The sequence below is a fragment of the Lipophrys pholis genome (genome assembly GCF_963383615.2).
Source record: "Lipophrys pholis genome assembly, chromosome: 15".
In the NCBI taxonomy this organism is placed as follows: domain Eukaryota; kingdom Metazoa; phylum Chordata; class Actinopteri; order Blenniiformes; family Blenniidae; genus Lipophrys; species Lipophrys pholis.
In genome coordinates this window covers 13,240,006-13,255,381 of record NC_137642.1, presented here as the reverse complement: position 1 = coordinate 13,255,381, position 15,376 = coordinate 13,240,006, and the positions used below count along the sequence as shown (strand labels likewise).

Genomic DNA, 15,376 nt, shown 5'->3' with positions numbered 1-15,376 from the left:
TCACAGCTGACCCAGGAAAGCTATTTAATTGACTGAATGAACATGCAGTAACTCTTGATATCTAGTCTTATTTACAGATGCTAATTCTGTGTTTTGCAGTCCAAGAATGGAATAATTGATTTCAAGTACAATAAGAAAAGAACAACTGCTTCTGCATTTCAAGAGCTGCATAAATTTGGGATCATTTCCAGATAAATCCATGTTTAAAAGTTGACAAACTTCGGCAAGTCCCCCCCCACCCCCCTCCACAGAGAATGAAAACTGTTTCTGAATGACTGACTGCCTTTCCAAATGAGAAGTTGTGCAGAAAAAGAAATAAAGGAGTAATTTGAGGGGAGATTATAGAAATATTACAGACAGAAAAGAGAATAATAATGAAGTTTGCGAACTAGAGCCATGTTATGACAGATAAACAGCAAGTCGGCATCATCATCTCCTAATTTCATTCCTTCATTTGGACAAACATAAGTAATATATAGCATTAATTACCCCATTTAGCAGATAGGAACCTCATTGGCTTTTTAAATGCTGCATTAAATACATAACTCATCGCTTCCCTCTGCAATTAACATCAGAACATCACACTCATTTCCATTTTAATGACTTCCCAACAATACGCCACCTTTGATGATAAGGCAACATAATGTCAACTTCATTCTGAGCTGGCAGTGAATGTGTAATGAACTTAACGTGATCATTAGTGCTGTTAATTATCTTTCTAATATGAGGACACAGATATGATTATGGAAACTGCATTCGCTGATGAAATAAATCTCGGGAAGGATTGCACTGAAGCTTGACTGAGGACAAAATCTGTCTCCATTTTCTCATTCATTACCTACAGTAGGCTTTAAAACTCTTTTTTTGTTCAATAAAAGTACATATCTCAGACTCACTAACTATGACCAGTGCTTTGTAGAAATGTGTGACTCTGGATCCAATGACTGAAAAGAGACTGCCTATAAGCTCATGACTTGCTAAATAAAAGGTCATAAGTTGATGATCCCGAAATTAATTAATGACTCGCTTGTTTCTTCATGAGGATGGATGGAAATACGAGTGGACTGGCTGACCATTGCTGATGATTTGAATGGGGTTTTTTTTCTCTTTCTTTTCAACACTCACTGCATGTTGCGGCTTAAAGTGAGGCTGACTACAGAGAGGAAGAAAGCTTCCCTCCCTCTTCTTCCCTGCCTCTCAGATGGAAAAACAATTCATCACCCTCTCTGATAGCCTGTCAAAGACTGATATGATAAGGAATAACATCAAATGAATAATGTTTTCATCAGATTGGTACCACTATAATTGCCAATGCGATTTCTGTGGGCAAGAGAAGTGCACAAACAAGAATACACACACTTTGTGGGTGTGAAACAGACACACAGACGCGGTAATTTCATGCCTGTGTGCCTGAGTAATATGTCCCTGCTCCCTGCTCCAGATGGCTCGACGTCTTAAGCGTTGTGGGGGAACTAATGATGTGGGCCACGTGTTTCAGGGGGAAAAACAACAATAAACGCGTCTTTAACCTTCAGCGGCAAACAGTGTGTTGTAGTGAGTGTTCCCATGGATAGGCCTAACAGATATCAATTACAATGCCCACTCAGGGGCAATCAGCTGTGATAATCCAAATCTATTTAAAGAAATAATCAAACATCCCTGCAGGGCTGGACAACACAGGCACAGTGGTGACTTTGGGATGAGTGTTTGGAGAGCCCTCTGGGAAGCACTCACACACCTGGGAAAAGGTAACAGCCCCATACTCCTCAAAGGGTGACAAGCATCAGACCCCCTCTGTTCCGAAACACTGATGTAACTTGAGAGAATATTTACCTCCACTGTTCCTGACTCTTGACCTTGTTTGCCCAAAGCAGAGCGGAGAGCACTGCTGATCACATCAAACGTGTTTAGAGAAGTACTCGCAGCCTTTTTCTTATGGGACTCTGAAAGAAGTTATCATAGACGAAATTAAAAGAAAAGCAGATGTGAAAATGATGGTAACAACATTCTGTTTGTTTCTTCTATCTGCATTTATTAACAAAGTGACAGATAACCTGTGTGTAGCTGCCAGGCTTTGTGTGCCATCTCTTCCCACAGAGGGCTAACTTCAGTCATGCTGAGAGGCGCCGTCTCCACAGTGTGGCTCGCAGAGATCTCCATCTTGGCGGTTTCTTCAAGCATGTGCTGCCTCTCCGATATGACTTTTGACCAGCATGCTTCTGCTAAGGAAACTAGAAGGCTTTCATCTGGAAAACACACCCAGACAAACACAGAAGTACTTGAGTGGTCAAGTGATGAATCAAAACTTGAAGGGGTAAAGTGATTAACTCCAACATTTTGAGCCTCGTACCAGTCATGTCTGCCCCATTGCAGAGACTTTCCGAAAGTCTGGTATTGGCGACAAACTGGCCGGATGAAGTTCTACTTTTGTGCACTTTTTGGGTCACACACCCAAAGCCTTCAGGATAGCTAGAAAAAAAGAAGTGTGATTGTTAAGAATTTCCCACTAGTCAAGTTTCAGTGTGTGCGTTTGTTAGTTTTGGTTTGCACCATTACCTGCCAGACCGTATCAGTAGCAGGCAATGAAGCACACAAGTGATGAAGTTCACATTTGAATTGTACGTGGCCATGACAACATCCCATCGATCCATAAAAGTCCGTAAAGTCCTGACAAGAACCTGTCGTTCTTCTTTGGTGCGACGCGGTTGAGACAAGAAATGAAGTAGGACTTTATTGGTACACGAGTAGAGGGCGGACACGATCTTCTCTTTTTGTGTTTGACCTCTCTCCAGAGCCTGAAAATATGCAGCAAAGTATGTGTTACAAATAAACTGAAAAAAATAAAAATAAAATTATATCAGAGCCAATTTCTCAATTCTATATTTAAAAAAAAAAAAAAAAAAAAAAAAAAAAAAGTTTAAAAAAGACTCAGCCTAAATCACATATTTATGAATTTCAAAGGTTTAATCATATCAAGTAACATTTTATCCAGGTGTCAGCGGGCATGTGTCATCTCACCACCACAATCTGATCTGCAAGGAAGTTCAGCAAAGTCTCAGAGTCTCCCAGGAATGACCCGCTGTAAACTGTCTGCAGCAAAGTCTTACTGAGAAGCACCACATTGTCCATCAATGTGCCGATCTGCCCGTCAGGCTGATCATTGTTGGAATCTGAGAGATGCAATCAAAAGGAGTGTGTTTAGGTTTATGCGCTCATGATTCATCTACCTTGAAAGGCACGCATTAAAAAATATTACCATGCGAGCTGAGATGAGTGTTGTTTTCTTCTTCATAACTGAGCATGTGTACGATGTTCATAACCAACTCAAGCAACTCGGTCTGAAAACGCTGCTTCTGCTCCAGCGATGAATCATCAGGGCAAAACTGAAATAAAATATTGCCAATAATAAATGGATTTGTACAGCTCATTTGCTTTTCTCCAACATTTTCTTTTTTATTATTGTGTCACACCTGACAAAGAACAGAAAAACCTTGTTTTATATTGTGACCATGTAAAATTTGAGCTTTGTAATAGAAAACACTTGTATAGAGGTCTGTTGTGCTTGGCCTTTGAGTTTAGTCTTTTTTTTTGCTTGAAGCAGAATAATTTCAGCAGCAGTTCCTTGGTCCTGCCTTGTTTTGTAACTGTGCAAAGAGTGGCACCTTCTGGAGAAATGAGAGGTCTGCAGTATCATCGTTGAGTGAGGAACCTCTCTCTTCTGGCAATAATATGTTTGTGTTGAACACGTGCGTATATTTTATTTTAGTTTTATTCAGAAAAAATATGGCAAATGATTGCTTTCACTTGTGTGTGATCTCACCTCGAGCAGTAGAACAAGAGGATGTGTGTTGGTGTTGGCAGACACGTTCAGAAGACTGTCCATTAGTAGAATACGGATGAAGTCAAACACTGGCTTTCGGGCTGCATGGATCTCAAACTGGTCTTCTCCTACATTCACTGACCCAAGTTCACTGACACCCTGGAAGATATGAGCAAACATGTCAATATGAATAAAACATGAGACGCGTGAAGAGTTTTTGTTAAACAAGAGTAGTAGACAAACCTCCGATACTTCCAGAGGGTACACAACCCCAGCGAGTGCATGCAGGAAGGTGGGTGATGCCCACAGTGGGTCTCTTGGACAGAGATTATGAAGGAGACAGAAGAACTGCATCACACTCGCTGAGAACTGCAACTCACGTGATGACACATCAGTGCTCAACATGTGTTTTTTTAAGGAACTGGGCTGGTAAAACAAAAAAAGAAAAGCACTGTCAAATATCAATTTCTTTAGATACGTAAATATACTGAAACTATCGAAAGATGAGTTTTTACCCGAGTGCTGATGACTTTCACCAATTCCAGTAGGATTGTTGCACCTTCTACACAGAGCTCATCGCTGTCTTCATGAGCGTCAATAAGTGACTGTAAGACGCCATCCAGAGGTTCCTATAAATGACACAAATATAAAACATTACTGCAGGAAAGGGAATGGAAACAGTGATTAATACTTAAAAAGAAATGACTCACCCTTCCTTCTGTTGTGGAACTGGCCTTCTTCCCCAGCAGCAGAGCAGCCAGGGCTTTATATACCTGAGGGACGTGAGAGTGTCTGATCAGCAGCTCCCGTAAAACATCAAAGCCCGGACACGTTGTGCTGCAGCACTCATAAGACCACGACTGGGCTCGGAGGTTGTCTGGTAACAAGGCAAGAAATTGGGAATAAAAGTTGAAGAAATCAAAATCACATTTCTTTAAAAAAAATAAAAATAAAAAAGTATATCTTGTAAGTCTTGCTGAGGTTCATTTTCATGCAAAATAATGGTATGAGATTTTTTTTGGTATTGTTCTATTTAAACTGCATCTGTACATATATCACTCCATCTAGTATAATTCCAATTTTTTCATCATCATATCCAAAAATTCCAATGTGCTGTCATCATTACTTCACGAAACGAATCACTTCTGTGCTTTACTGTGAGAAAATGTTCAACATATGCACCCATGACAGAGAAAGGGTCCTCCATGCCCTCCACCAGAGTCACTGGGAGCACGCCATCTCTGAAGCTGCTCTGCAGGCTGGGACTCGACAGAAAATGTGAAAGAAGAATAAGTCCCAGCTTCAAGGTGGAGTGGTGAAGGTGGGGCTGAAGGAAGAGCAGGAACCAATCATTGCCCAAGGTATCAAACGCTGCTTTCTGCTGACTAGTGGGGAATAAAACCACAAAGAACCAATCCAGTTAGTGTTCCTGTCATGGCATTATGGAAGATTAGAATGCTGGAAAAATACATTTTTTTGCTCTTATTTTGGTTAGCTGAAAACAGATGGGACTCACTCATTGATTCTGAGGCTGTCTGAGTCGAAGATTTCACAAAGCATTAACAGCATCTGGTTGCGTATCCAGATGAGGTTGGCTGGACCAGAACTGTGAGCTACAGCACAGAGGAGACAAGTCTGGGTCAGTGCCAGTAACAACTTGTGTTAAGCATGTGGACATGTTACGTGGTTGTTATATACTGTACCAGATGCGTCCTGGCAATAATCATCCTCAGATATCTCACTGATTTCAGTTGTATTACTGGAAGGAGGCAGTGTGTAAACCAGGAAGAGGCCAAGTCTAATCAAACACAAAGGCAGTCTTTGAAAAGAAATGTTCACTTCAGAAGAATCAAATTAATTTGGCAAATAAGAAAGAAATATTTTTGTATAAAATATAAAGAACTGTGATGAATCCGGGCTTGACCTGCGTAAATCCAGGGGGCTGAAGTGAGCCTTTAGGAGGGATGCGATCACACATGCGATAGCTTTAACCTTCTGAATAGTCACAGCAGGATCGCAAAGCTCAAAGAGCAGCTTTGGGAGAAGGCCCACACTGTGCATGATCGCTGCATTTGTGCTGTCACTGTCAGGGATACAGCGAGAGAAAAAGATCAGACATTAATATCAATCACAATCCATTCCCACAGACAGAAAATCAAATTCAGCAATCCATGTACGAATTCAGGCTTCTCTTCAGCCTCTGTGACTGATTTTGTTGAGCGTTCCCTTGACTATTTGTGGCGTAAACCTCCATGATATTGATGACAAGTTGCTGCAGATGTTGACAGAACAGCCAATAAAGGCTGTCAGTTCTAAACTAAATTCTCTTTATTCCATAACATACAACTTGTTGGACATGTGAGTTAATGATGAATCAGGTTAGGGTTGCTACGTGTTCTGTATGTTGTGGTCACACACTAATAACTATATTGAAGTTACCAGGAAGATTTCAGGGTTTCAGCAAAGTTGTTCAGAACTGCAAGGTCCAGAGCGTCAGATGTGCCCTGCCAGACCTGAAACAGTAAAGGGGCAACTTGATATTTCAACAATTTTCTTTCTGATGAGCTCCTAGGCAGAGTACTGTGCAAACGCTTTAGGCAGGTGTGTGTGTGTGTGTGTGTGTGTGTGTGTGTGTGTGTGTGTGTGTGTGTGTGTGTGTGTGTGTGTGTGTGTGTGTGTGTGTGTGTGTGTGTGTGTGTGTGTGTGTGTGTGTGTGTGTGTGTGTGTGTTGAGGAGAAGGGTATGAGATGAAGCTTTCAAATACAAGACTGACAAAATTGGGACAAAAAAGAAGATCCATTCCCTGCATGTGATCAACTTTTCAGCAAATGCTTGGGGCCTTACCTCCAGGTTGCACAGCAGAGCTTGAAAGGCTGGTGTGTTTTGTATGTAACCAGAGCCACAGCTCATTTCCACTGAACTGGAAAGATACAGAACCAACTGGAAGGTTCGGTGGCTCACCAGATTGCTCTTCATCTTAAGCAGGAAGGCGAGCAGCTGCAAGAGGAGCAGAATGCAAATAAATAAAATGCCTGGAAGTCTACTTTAACATCAACTAGCAACAATTTTAAAAAGGCACCTTATAGCCATCGATGCGGTTCATTTCCCGCTGCATAGCGGTATTGGTCTCCAGTACAGAAAGAAGGACTTTAACAGCTGCATACAAAGAGCTATCATCTGGTGCCATTGCAACAAGGCTGAGAACAACTGCAGGCCCACCGACATATAGAAAAGCATCCGATGCAGTCTTTGGATTGAATATCCGCACACCTAGAAAGAAGGAAGAGGAAAAGAGCTGAGTCCCAGTCAGTAAATAAATTTCCAATATAAACTGTTTTTCATTTATTTACCAAAACGTCCCATCAGGGATGCTCCGATGGTGCGAGCTGTCCCACCAAGATGCTGGCTGATGTTTCGAGCAAGAAAGACTGGGGTGGCCTGATCCCTGGATGTTATCCCCATCTGTAGTTAGACGCAATGCAAAGTAAGTCATTGCTACTTTTTAACAAACGAAAATAAAAATCAGAACATGAACGCCCTTTTTCCTTACCTCTTTAGCAATCAGTCTGCAGTCCACCTTATTGTAATCCTCTCTGATCTGTACAACAGTTGTTAAGGTAGAAATTGCTGGGTTGATGCCAAATGAGATCCTCTCCTCTGGGACCAGCTTGAGCGATACAGACTCTGTATCTGGATCAGAGCCTGAACAAACACAAAAACACACACACACACAGAGGCGAGATAGGGAGGTGAAACGATACCTGCATCACCAAAGTCAGCCTAGCCCTGAATTAGACAACAGTCAACATGTTTTCACATCGTACATCAGATTTGTTACTAATAAAGCATTAAATAGATATTAAGTAATTATATGCAACTATCTGCCAACTCACCTGTCTTGTGCAACGCCAGAAAATTTCCAGTGTATGCAGTGCCTTGTGTGTATATCTCACACACATCCTGAGGGCTCAAAGACTCTTCAAAAAGATAAGCAGGGCCCACTCTCCACACAAGAGCTGCATGCTCCTTCCAGAGAGCCGGTGTCCCGATCAGCCCGTACACATCAATCACTGCTGTGGGGTCCATGGAGACATACTGACCCGGGAAGGGCTGAATGTACTTCATCTGACAGAGAATAGAGAGGCTATGATATATAACGATACATAAACGCCACATTAGAAGTATAACCTGCTCAATAATTGGCTTCTCTTTCTCTCTCGCCTTGTCTTACTTTTCCAGAAGCTATCGCCTTGCCGTTGAAGTAGGCAGTGACCAGACAGCTCTTTTTAATGTCTTTGGCCATGACCACAGCCAGATGGTGCCACTGACCGGGGACCAACACGCTGGAGCAGCTGAACCTCAGTGACGTTGGCAGGGAAGTGGGAGTGGAAACTTCTGGCTCCATCATATCTATAAAACAAACATGAGGTAAGACAATCTCTGTTGTGTAAGCAAAACATTCAACAATCATATGAGTTTAAAGAAATCATCTGTTTGGGAAATCGATGATCGTGAAAGTGAGAAAGAAATATTTAATTCTTAAACTTCCTTGTGGAGCAATACATTTCACCAGGTTCATACAGGACAAACACTGACAAATTTGAAGCTTTTATGACTGAAATACTCATACCCAAGTATGTATAAGCTTCCTCCTCAGTGGAGATGACCAGACAGCCGTCATAGGCAGAGAAGGAGATCGACAAACAGATGTATTGCTGTTCAGTCCGAGACATGTGGCGCACCACCGACAGCAGACGGATCGGGTGGGAGTCACAGGCTGAGCTGAACCTGTTGATCTGGAACCAGCAGGCGAATGAGAGCCCAGCTGTGGGAGGAAAACCCCGGCAGTCTAACACACAAGAAGCAAATGATTAGTGTTTGTATTCTGATTTTGTCTCCAGAAGTGAAGAGATGCTCTTATTACACACCTCCTCCGATTCCACCTGTTGAGATCGAATCAGCGGTCACACCTTTCACAGTGGCCAGAGAGGGCAAGAAAAGACATCTGCAACATAGGAAATGAATGCACAAACCTTTAACTTTGAATGAAGTTATTTCTACAGTACATTTGTAATATTCCTCTCTGATATTTGTCTATTTTGAGTGTTTTTTTTTTTACTTGGTTGCAACTAATTATTTGTCAGTCCCACTGAATCAAAGACTCTATTAGACTTTGCAGGTTTAAATCATTATTTGGTAAAACATACTCACCCATATCCACTCTCGCTCATATCAAACTCTACAAAGGCAGGTGAGGAGGAAACTCTGTGTGGTCTGAAGGTACGTGGAGACGTCATGGACACCAGGCTGACGATTTGGTGAACGGGGATCGCAGAACCAAACGAAGCTGTGGACTGTAACAGGCTGAAATTCCGCTTCATCGGTTTCGCCGAAGATGTAGCATCTCCCTCTGAGCATTTATCTGTTTTAAACAGCACGATAGAAATATATTATGCAATCTGCTTTGATTAAAAGTCAAGTGACAGAAGCATTAAATTATGCTTGAGTTTGTTTAGGTAAAAAAAAAAAAAAGGTACCATTTAAAACTGGTGTGTTGATGACTTGCTCACATTCTGGTTGCGTTTGCTTGGTTGATTTCTCTGCCAAGCACATGAGAGGGTTTCCTAAACACAGGAATTTTCTATGGAGAAAAGGGGCAATAAATATGTTTCACATGCAGACTAATTGTTCAAACATTTAAAAAAAAAAAAAAGTTTTATTATAGTGACAGAAATGCATGAGAGTAAACTTTACATTCTAAATGACTGACCTGAAGTCTGAAGGTGTGATGGCCTGAGAAGAGAGCTTCTCCAAGATGCGAGTGACGGGTAAATGTAAAGGGTGGTTCGACGTTAGCAACTGGCTCTGACAGTGGTTTAGGAGAGTGGACACCAGCCCGCCCTCACACATTATCTGTCGGTTTCGCTCAGATTTGACCATAGCCTGGATGTGGTGTGCCAGTGAGACCTTGACCTCCATGGACAACTGAGAAACAGGGGAAAAAAAAAAAAAAAAAGTTAAAACTGGAGCTGTTACACAGTATGTAAAGTACATCCAACACTGGAAACTATCTACCAATCCATTTATCTTCTGTACTAGTTTATTCAACTTAGCGTTAGAGCGACCTGGAGCTGATCCCAGCACACTCATACACAGTTCATACAGCTACCAGCAAGTTAGAACCAATGTGCCTACCAGTGTGATAAAACAAACTGAAAAACCCACACAAAAAAAACATATGTTTTGGAAAAAAAGATACCAGTGGGTCTTTATGATTGAACACAAATGGAAGGAGAGTCATCATCACTCTGACTGCTCCTGGATGAAGGATAACCTGATCACAGGTGGACTGGCTGGAAATCAAACAAAAGACAGAAAACAAAGATGAATTAACTCATTTTTGATAAGCGACCATAAAAAAAACACCCACAAGAAAAATATGATAATCTTATGTTAGAAGATGCCACCTGTACAGAGACTCTGTGCAGGTTGCAGGGCTGCCCGATGTTGTGCTTTTTGAACATCCCCGTTTGTCCTCCATGGACGGAGGACTTGACCTCAGTTGAAAAACAGAGGATTCTGAATACACGCCATCAGACCTTGCAGATCCTTTTTGTTTTTCCATATCTTCATCATATTCATCTTCAGGCTGCAGCCGCAAGTTTAACTCATGAGAAGAGAAAGTCCCCTTGGCAAACTGGTCAAAATATGAGAGCAGCCTTATACATGTCCGCAGAGTGACAGGCAGGTCAGGTTGTGGCGTGATGGTGGGAGATGCAGGTGCTTCTGCCATCTCAACAAACTGGTGGAAACTCTTTTCGGGAGACTGGTTGCCGTCTGCAGTCTTGGGACGGGAGCATGTTTCTGTATCCCATTTCTCTCTCTCATGGCCTTCAGTGTGGAAGCAGCCCAGATGGAGCAGAGCCTCTGCCAGTCTTTCATAGAAACCGCCAGTCTCAAAGTGGTGTGCGTTTACTGTGTGGAGGTGGACGGCTAATGCCAGGATGTGCAAAGTGAGAAGCAGGAGGTTCACGAGCGACTGATGACCCAGGGACTTCCACACTTCTCCCTGTGGAGGATCTGACAGGGCTCCTTCCATGTCTGTCACCAGAGAGAGCAGTCCAGTGAAGCCCCCTGCAGTCCTGAAGGCATCCCAGCTGTTAGGGCTCTCCAGCACCTTCAGGACAGACTGAAATACATGAGGAAATTGTGAGATTACATCGACTGACAAAACACAGACAGATCTAAAAACATGTGTAACGAAGCAGTCTACTTCCTACACTTCTTGAATGAGTGTATTCTGGTAGATGTTAAGCTTTGCCCCAAGTCTTGGCTTTTAAAACATCATCCAAGACAATTAAAACGATGTCTTGAAAAATAGATGAAACATATAGATAAATCATAAATCATTTCTGGTAACTAGTTTTTGGAGGTGAACGAAATCACATTAGCCTTATTCAATTTAGTGAACTAATCCATCAGGTAGGTAATGTGTGAGACAGAACGCAGAGGGAAATGTGATTAGCTGAAACTGGAGTAATCACAATGGCTCTCAACACTTGCCAACCCAGGTCGTACCCAATCTGATTGCCACCTGCTATAACCACGTTAACACACACACGCGCGCACACACACACACACACACACACACACACACACGCACACAACACAGGTATACACACTCACACAGAGTGAGCCCACACAATATCAGCAAGTAAGTGATCTTCTTGCTGCCATCTATAAAAATGGACACATACAGTAGGTGTGTAACTTAGTTAGGCTTAATCAGATCTCTGTCCCATTCACTGATCTGATAGAGGTGGTAATCTTCAGAGTGCCACTGCACAAGGCTGCAGGCCTAATCAAATCGGTCCAGAGTTAACAGCTAAACCAGTTTTAGCAAATCAATCTGCATTTGTCTATAACGCAATCAGAGTCCCACATGCTAGGAAAATAAATTCACTAGCTTATTATTGTTTAAGTGCATTACAATTTGTTATGATCTGATGTAGTCTAAGAGTGCAGGTCAGCTGAGATCACAACATATTGTAGTGTAACAGGATGCATGTACCTGCAAGAGGTCCCACTTTAATCCAAATTCCTGCTGTGTAGAGGAGCACAGCGCTCCAATGGCTGTGCTCATGAATTCTTGAGGGTTAATCTCAGCCAGTTGTTCTAAAATACTCAGGGCGGGAGCGCGATACTGATCCGCATCCAAGAAGATCTTCACATAGGGAACCATCCCAACATCTCGCAACAATACTGGAAGACAATCACACATGTAAAACGTATTGTATGAACAGCAGTGTAGTTTCCATAAAGAAATGACAAATTGTTAAGATATGATATGAATTAAAAAAATTGGAAAAAAACCCAATCTGGAACTGTAATTTTGCATATACCTGTGTTTTTGATGGAACGTAATGTGAGGCTGGACACAAGTTGAAGTATACAACTGGTGAGCAGCTTTTCTCCGTCTTCCACACATGACAGTTGTTCTGAATCTGAGGAGCACAAAAAGTCCATGCTTGTATTACAGAGTACACGTCAAAGCAGATGAATGACACGTACAGGGCGAAGGGCAGGTTCATTTCTATTTTATTTATCCACTTTGATAGGTGAGGTACTTAATCACGTGTGATTTATGTTACATCACTCCATCTACACTTGTGTTTGTAGAACAAAGTCTGCATCAGAAGATGAGGAAACAAATATGCAGATTCATACTTATTTTGGGAGGAGCTACAACTCCAGCCTTCCTGAGGATCTTTGCTCTCCTGCGAAGCTCCCCAAACAGCATCTCCAGCAGACCCCAGTCACTGAGCACCTCAGTCAGCATACTGCTGTGCAGAGTCATCCTACAGTCCATTTCAGACAAGCTCAAATCAGTCAAAGTTAGACAATATTTAAAATGACATGATCAGAAAGACAAAGTTTAAGCAGTGTAGATTGAATTTTTTGTTTTTTTCTTATGCAACGTATTTCAATATTCTGGTTGTCATTCATGCACTGCTCACCTATGAAAACACACGAGTGCAACCAATCCAAAGTCTGCCCCCGACGATCCACCCGTCAGCGTGCCAGCCCAGCTCTGCTTCAGCACATTCAGAATCGCCCGTATCGTCTCATGAGGGATGTAGTTCAACTTAAACACCACCTGTAAGATGCAGAGCAATTCATTAAGATATTGTTTGCATGTTGTTGTGAGGGAAACGGACTTTACGGTCAAGTTTAGAAACCATACCAGTTCCAGGAGCGAAAAGAATCGTTTCTGGACAGGCGGGGGTTTACTCCACATACAAGGCGCCAGCTGGATCATTGACTGCGTCGTCCACTCTAAGAGAAAAAAATTGACTGTGTCTCTCTCCCATATTGTTTGTAAGGTTTGAAGAAGCTGGCAGCACAGCAGAGAATCCTGGGATCGTAGCAAGGACGCCTGCAGCAGATGGAAGGCAGGCAGATTCTTCACTGTTCTTCCTGAAAATATTTATAGAGACACAAAAAAGTATTAGTAGATTGAACTTTTTTAAGTAGGGTTTCACCCTCATCAAAATGTGGATATGCTGAATAGAATACAGTGTAGAAGAAGTGGGAGATTATATTTTGCTGTGATACTTTACGATATATAATCTTGCAAAACAATATCAACTTGAGGTCATTGGAGTCACAATAGGTTTTGAATTTAATACTTGATGTATCACATTTCGTTCCTGCAAGGTCGAACAACCAATAGTTATAGAAAAATAAATACAAGCTAACCAGTTTACACATGAACAAATAGACTGAAAATAAACAGCATTACATGCATGGATGCAAAACAAAAGCACCATAATCTGCCTTGATAGAGTTTGTTTGCTGGAATGTCAAAATATTTTGAGGAGGTCTTAGATTTGGGTGCCAAAACATGCTTGCCTTTGTCGTGAATTCACATATAAAGCTGGTTAGTAATAGGATTCATTCTTATACGAAACCGAAATTGTATCAGAACCAAATAAGTTCAGCGTGAAACAGTCCCGCGTCCCACTGCTGGAAACAGGTCTGCTCCTTGATGTGATAGATGGCTGCTGAGCGTGTGTGTCTGCGTATTCGTTTGAATGCGTGTGTTTATTGCGGACACTATTTATGAGTGTGTGTGTGTGTGTATGATAGATGAGTGGTTGCTGTAGGCCAGTGGTGAATGGATGTGGGGCATCCTAACAGAGTTAGAAGGGGAGCCTCCACTTCATCATCCCAGACATAATCACCTCAGCTTCCTGTTAACCTGAGGGGTGTTGTGCGCTGCAGCGGGGTAGCGGTAGGGGAGTGCGGAGTATGTGTGTGTGGGAAATCAGGGAAAGGGGGTGTTGTGGTTTGGGTGGGTTATATTAGGGCATAAGTGCAAGGGGGGGGGATGAACTGCATGATTCTTTTGGAGGGGAGGGGGGCATTCCCCTCCCTGATTGTATCTTTGCTGAGCCAGGCAAGTGATATTAATTAGCTAGTTTGTTGTGCACATTTGGAAGGAAATATTCAGGGTTTATCCTCACGGTGCAATCAACTACTGAGAAATAATTAGTAAGAGGTGGCCAGAGAATAACAATGCTGAACTTATTGTGATGGCTTGACCTACCTTTGGTGAGGGGCGGCTCGAATTTAAAAGCCGGGGGCTGGGGGTTGGTGACACAGAGAGCCACTTTCAACTCGGTCTTTCCAAGCAGAGTGAAAGATGCGATGAGAGCCAGTAACTCCTCCACAGGCTGAAACTGATCCAGGGGAACGCCTTCTTCACAGCTTAGAACCATATAATTGATAAAAGACCAAAGAAAAGTTAGATGCACAATTGATGTGAATATTCTTGCTCTATTTCTAACCAATTTGCTATAAAACTTCTTGTAATCAATGGTTTAATCGCCTCTCTTAATTCTTTCATGCAATGTGATGTTCTGATGTGTTCAACCTTACACCCCCCCCCATTGAGTAATTGTTTTCCTGATTTTGATCTGTAATCTCACCATTTGAGAATATTCTCAAGAGCCTTGTATCCATTATGGGTGTCAAACTCCACAAAGAGTGCCGGATTAAGGTGATAAGTGTCTCTGATGAAGCTAAATACAGCCACAGCCACTTCCGCGAGCATCGATCCCGACACATCATCACTGATCTGCAACAGGTTCTGGATGCAGAGACGTACACAGTTCTTGCCTGAAAATAAAGACAATATTACTCTTAGCTTTTGAGTCAGAAATACTGCCCGAGGCATCATGTGAAACATACGTCAGTAGGTCACTCTCTGGGAATGTTACTTGAATCGCCTCATTATGGAATCAACATTTCATCAGTCCAATTATCTTATTTAGTAACTTGTATTTATTCACATTTATTTAAACTAAAAACTGAATATTGATAATCATTTCAAATGATATTGATTACAATGTAATGCTAAACATTGCGACGCACTACACACATAAAGCTGGTACATGTTTTCAAACATATGACTAATGCCTTTAGTTTAGTTTCTCGCTTTATTTTAGGTGTTCTTTTGCAAATAGTACATTATAAAATTAGACAATGATACTC

General features: G+C 42.0%; 1 protein-coding gene across 2 annotated transcripts in view; it reads right to left on the bottom strand.

Annotated features, from left to right (window-relative positions):
• The window catches only part of wdfy4 (WDFY family member 4), a 37,394-nt gene that overhangs the window by 17,317 nt on the left and 4,701 nt on the right, over positions 1–15,376 (bottom strand). For both annotated transcript variants that reach the window (XR_013936029.1, XM_080481491.1), the window contains exons 7-41: positions 14,812–15,001; positions 14,430–14,590; positions 13,065–13,297; positions 12,838–12,977; positions 12,548–12,678; positions 12,223–12,324; positions 11,892–12,082; positions 10,288–11,009; positions 10,080–10,173; positions 9,591–9,805; positions 9,358–9,461; positions 9,032–9,242; positions 8,749–8,825; positions 8,451–8,669; positions 8,052–8,230; positions 7,714–7,945; positions 7,371–7,522; positions 7,171–7,282; positions 6,900–7,090; positions 6,665–6,817; positions 6,260–6,333; positions 5,745–5,903; positions 5,524–5,618; positions 5,337–5,433; positions 5,003–5,205; positions 4,531–4,697; positions 4,336–4,449; positions 4,064–4,246; positions 3,821–3,979; positions 3,257–3,383; positions 3,019–3,170; positions 2,557–2,795; positions 2,351–2,469; positions 2,055–2,246; positions 1,834–1,943 (exon numbers count right to left, since the gene is read on the bottom strand). Coding sequence is in view for 1 of the 2 variants with exons in the window: in XM_080481491.1 (XP_080337617.1) it covers positions 1,834–1,943; positions 2,055–2,246; positions 2,351–2,469; positions 2,557–2,795; positions 3,019–3,170; positions 3,257–3,383; positions 3,821–3,979; positions 4,064–4,246; positions 4,336–4,449; positions 4,531–4,697; positions 5,003–5,205; positions 5,337–5,433; positions 5,524–5,618; positions 5,745–5,903; positions 6,260–6,333; positions 6,665–6,817; positions 6,900–7,090; positions 7,171–7,282; positions 7,371–7,522; positions 7,714–7,945; positions 8,052–8,230; positions 8,451–8,669; positions 8,749–8,825; positions 9,032–9,242; positions 9,358–9,461; positions 9,591–9,805; positions 10,080–10,173; positions 10,288–11,009; positions 11,892–12,082; positions 12,223–12,324; positions 12,548–12,678; positions 12,838–12,977; positions 13,065–13,297; positions 14,430–14,590; positions 14,812–15,001 (5,999 nt within the window). In the remaining variant the exon portion in view is untranslated. The remainder of the gene's footprint in view (positions 1–1,833; positions 1,944–2,054; positions 2,247–2,350; positions 2,470–2,556; positions 2,796–3,018; positions 3,171–3,256; positions 3,384–3,820; positions 3,980–4,063; positions 4,247–4,335; positions 4,450–4,530; positions 4,698–5,002; positions 5,206–5,336; positions 5,434–5,523; positions 5,619–5,744; positions 5,904–6,259; positions 6,334–6,664; positions 6,818–6,899; positions 7,091–7,170; positions 7,283–7,370; positions 7,523–7,713; positions 7,946–8,051; positions 8,231–8,450; positions 8,670–8,748; positions 8,826–9,031; positions 9,243–9,357; positions 9,462–9,590; positions 9,806–10,079; positions 10,174–10,287; positions 11,010–11,891; positions 12,083–12,222; positions 12,325–12,547; positions 12,679–12,837; positions 12,978–13,064; positions 13,298–14,429; positions 14,591–14,811; positions 15,002–15,376) is intronic.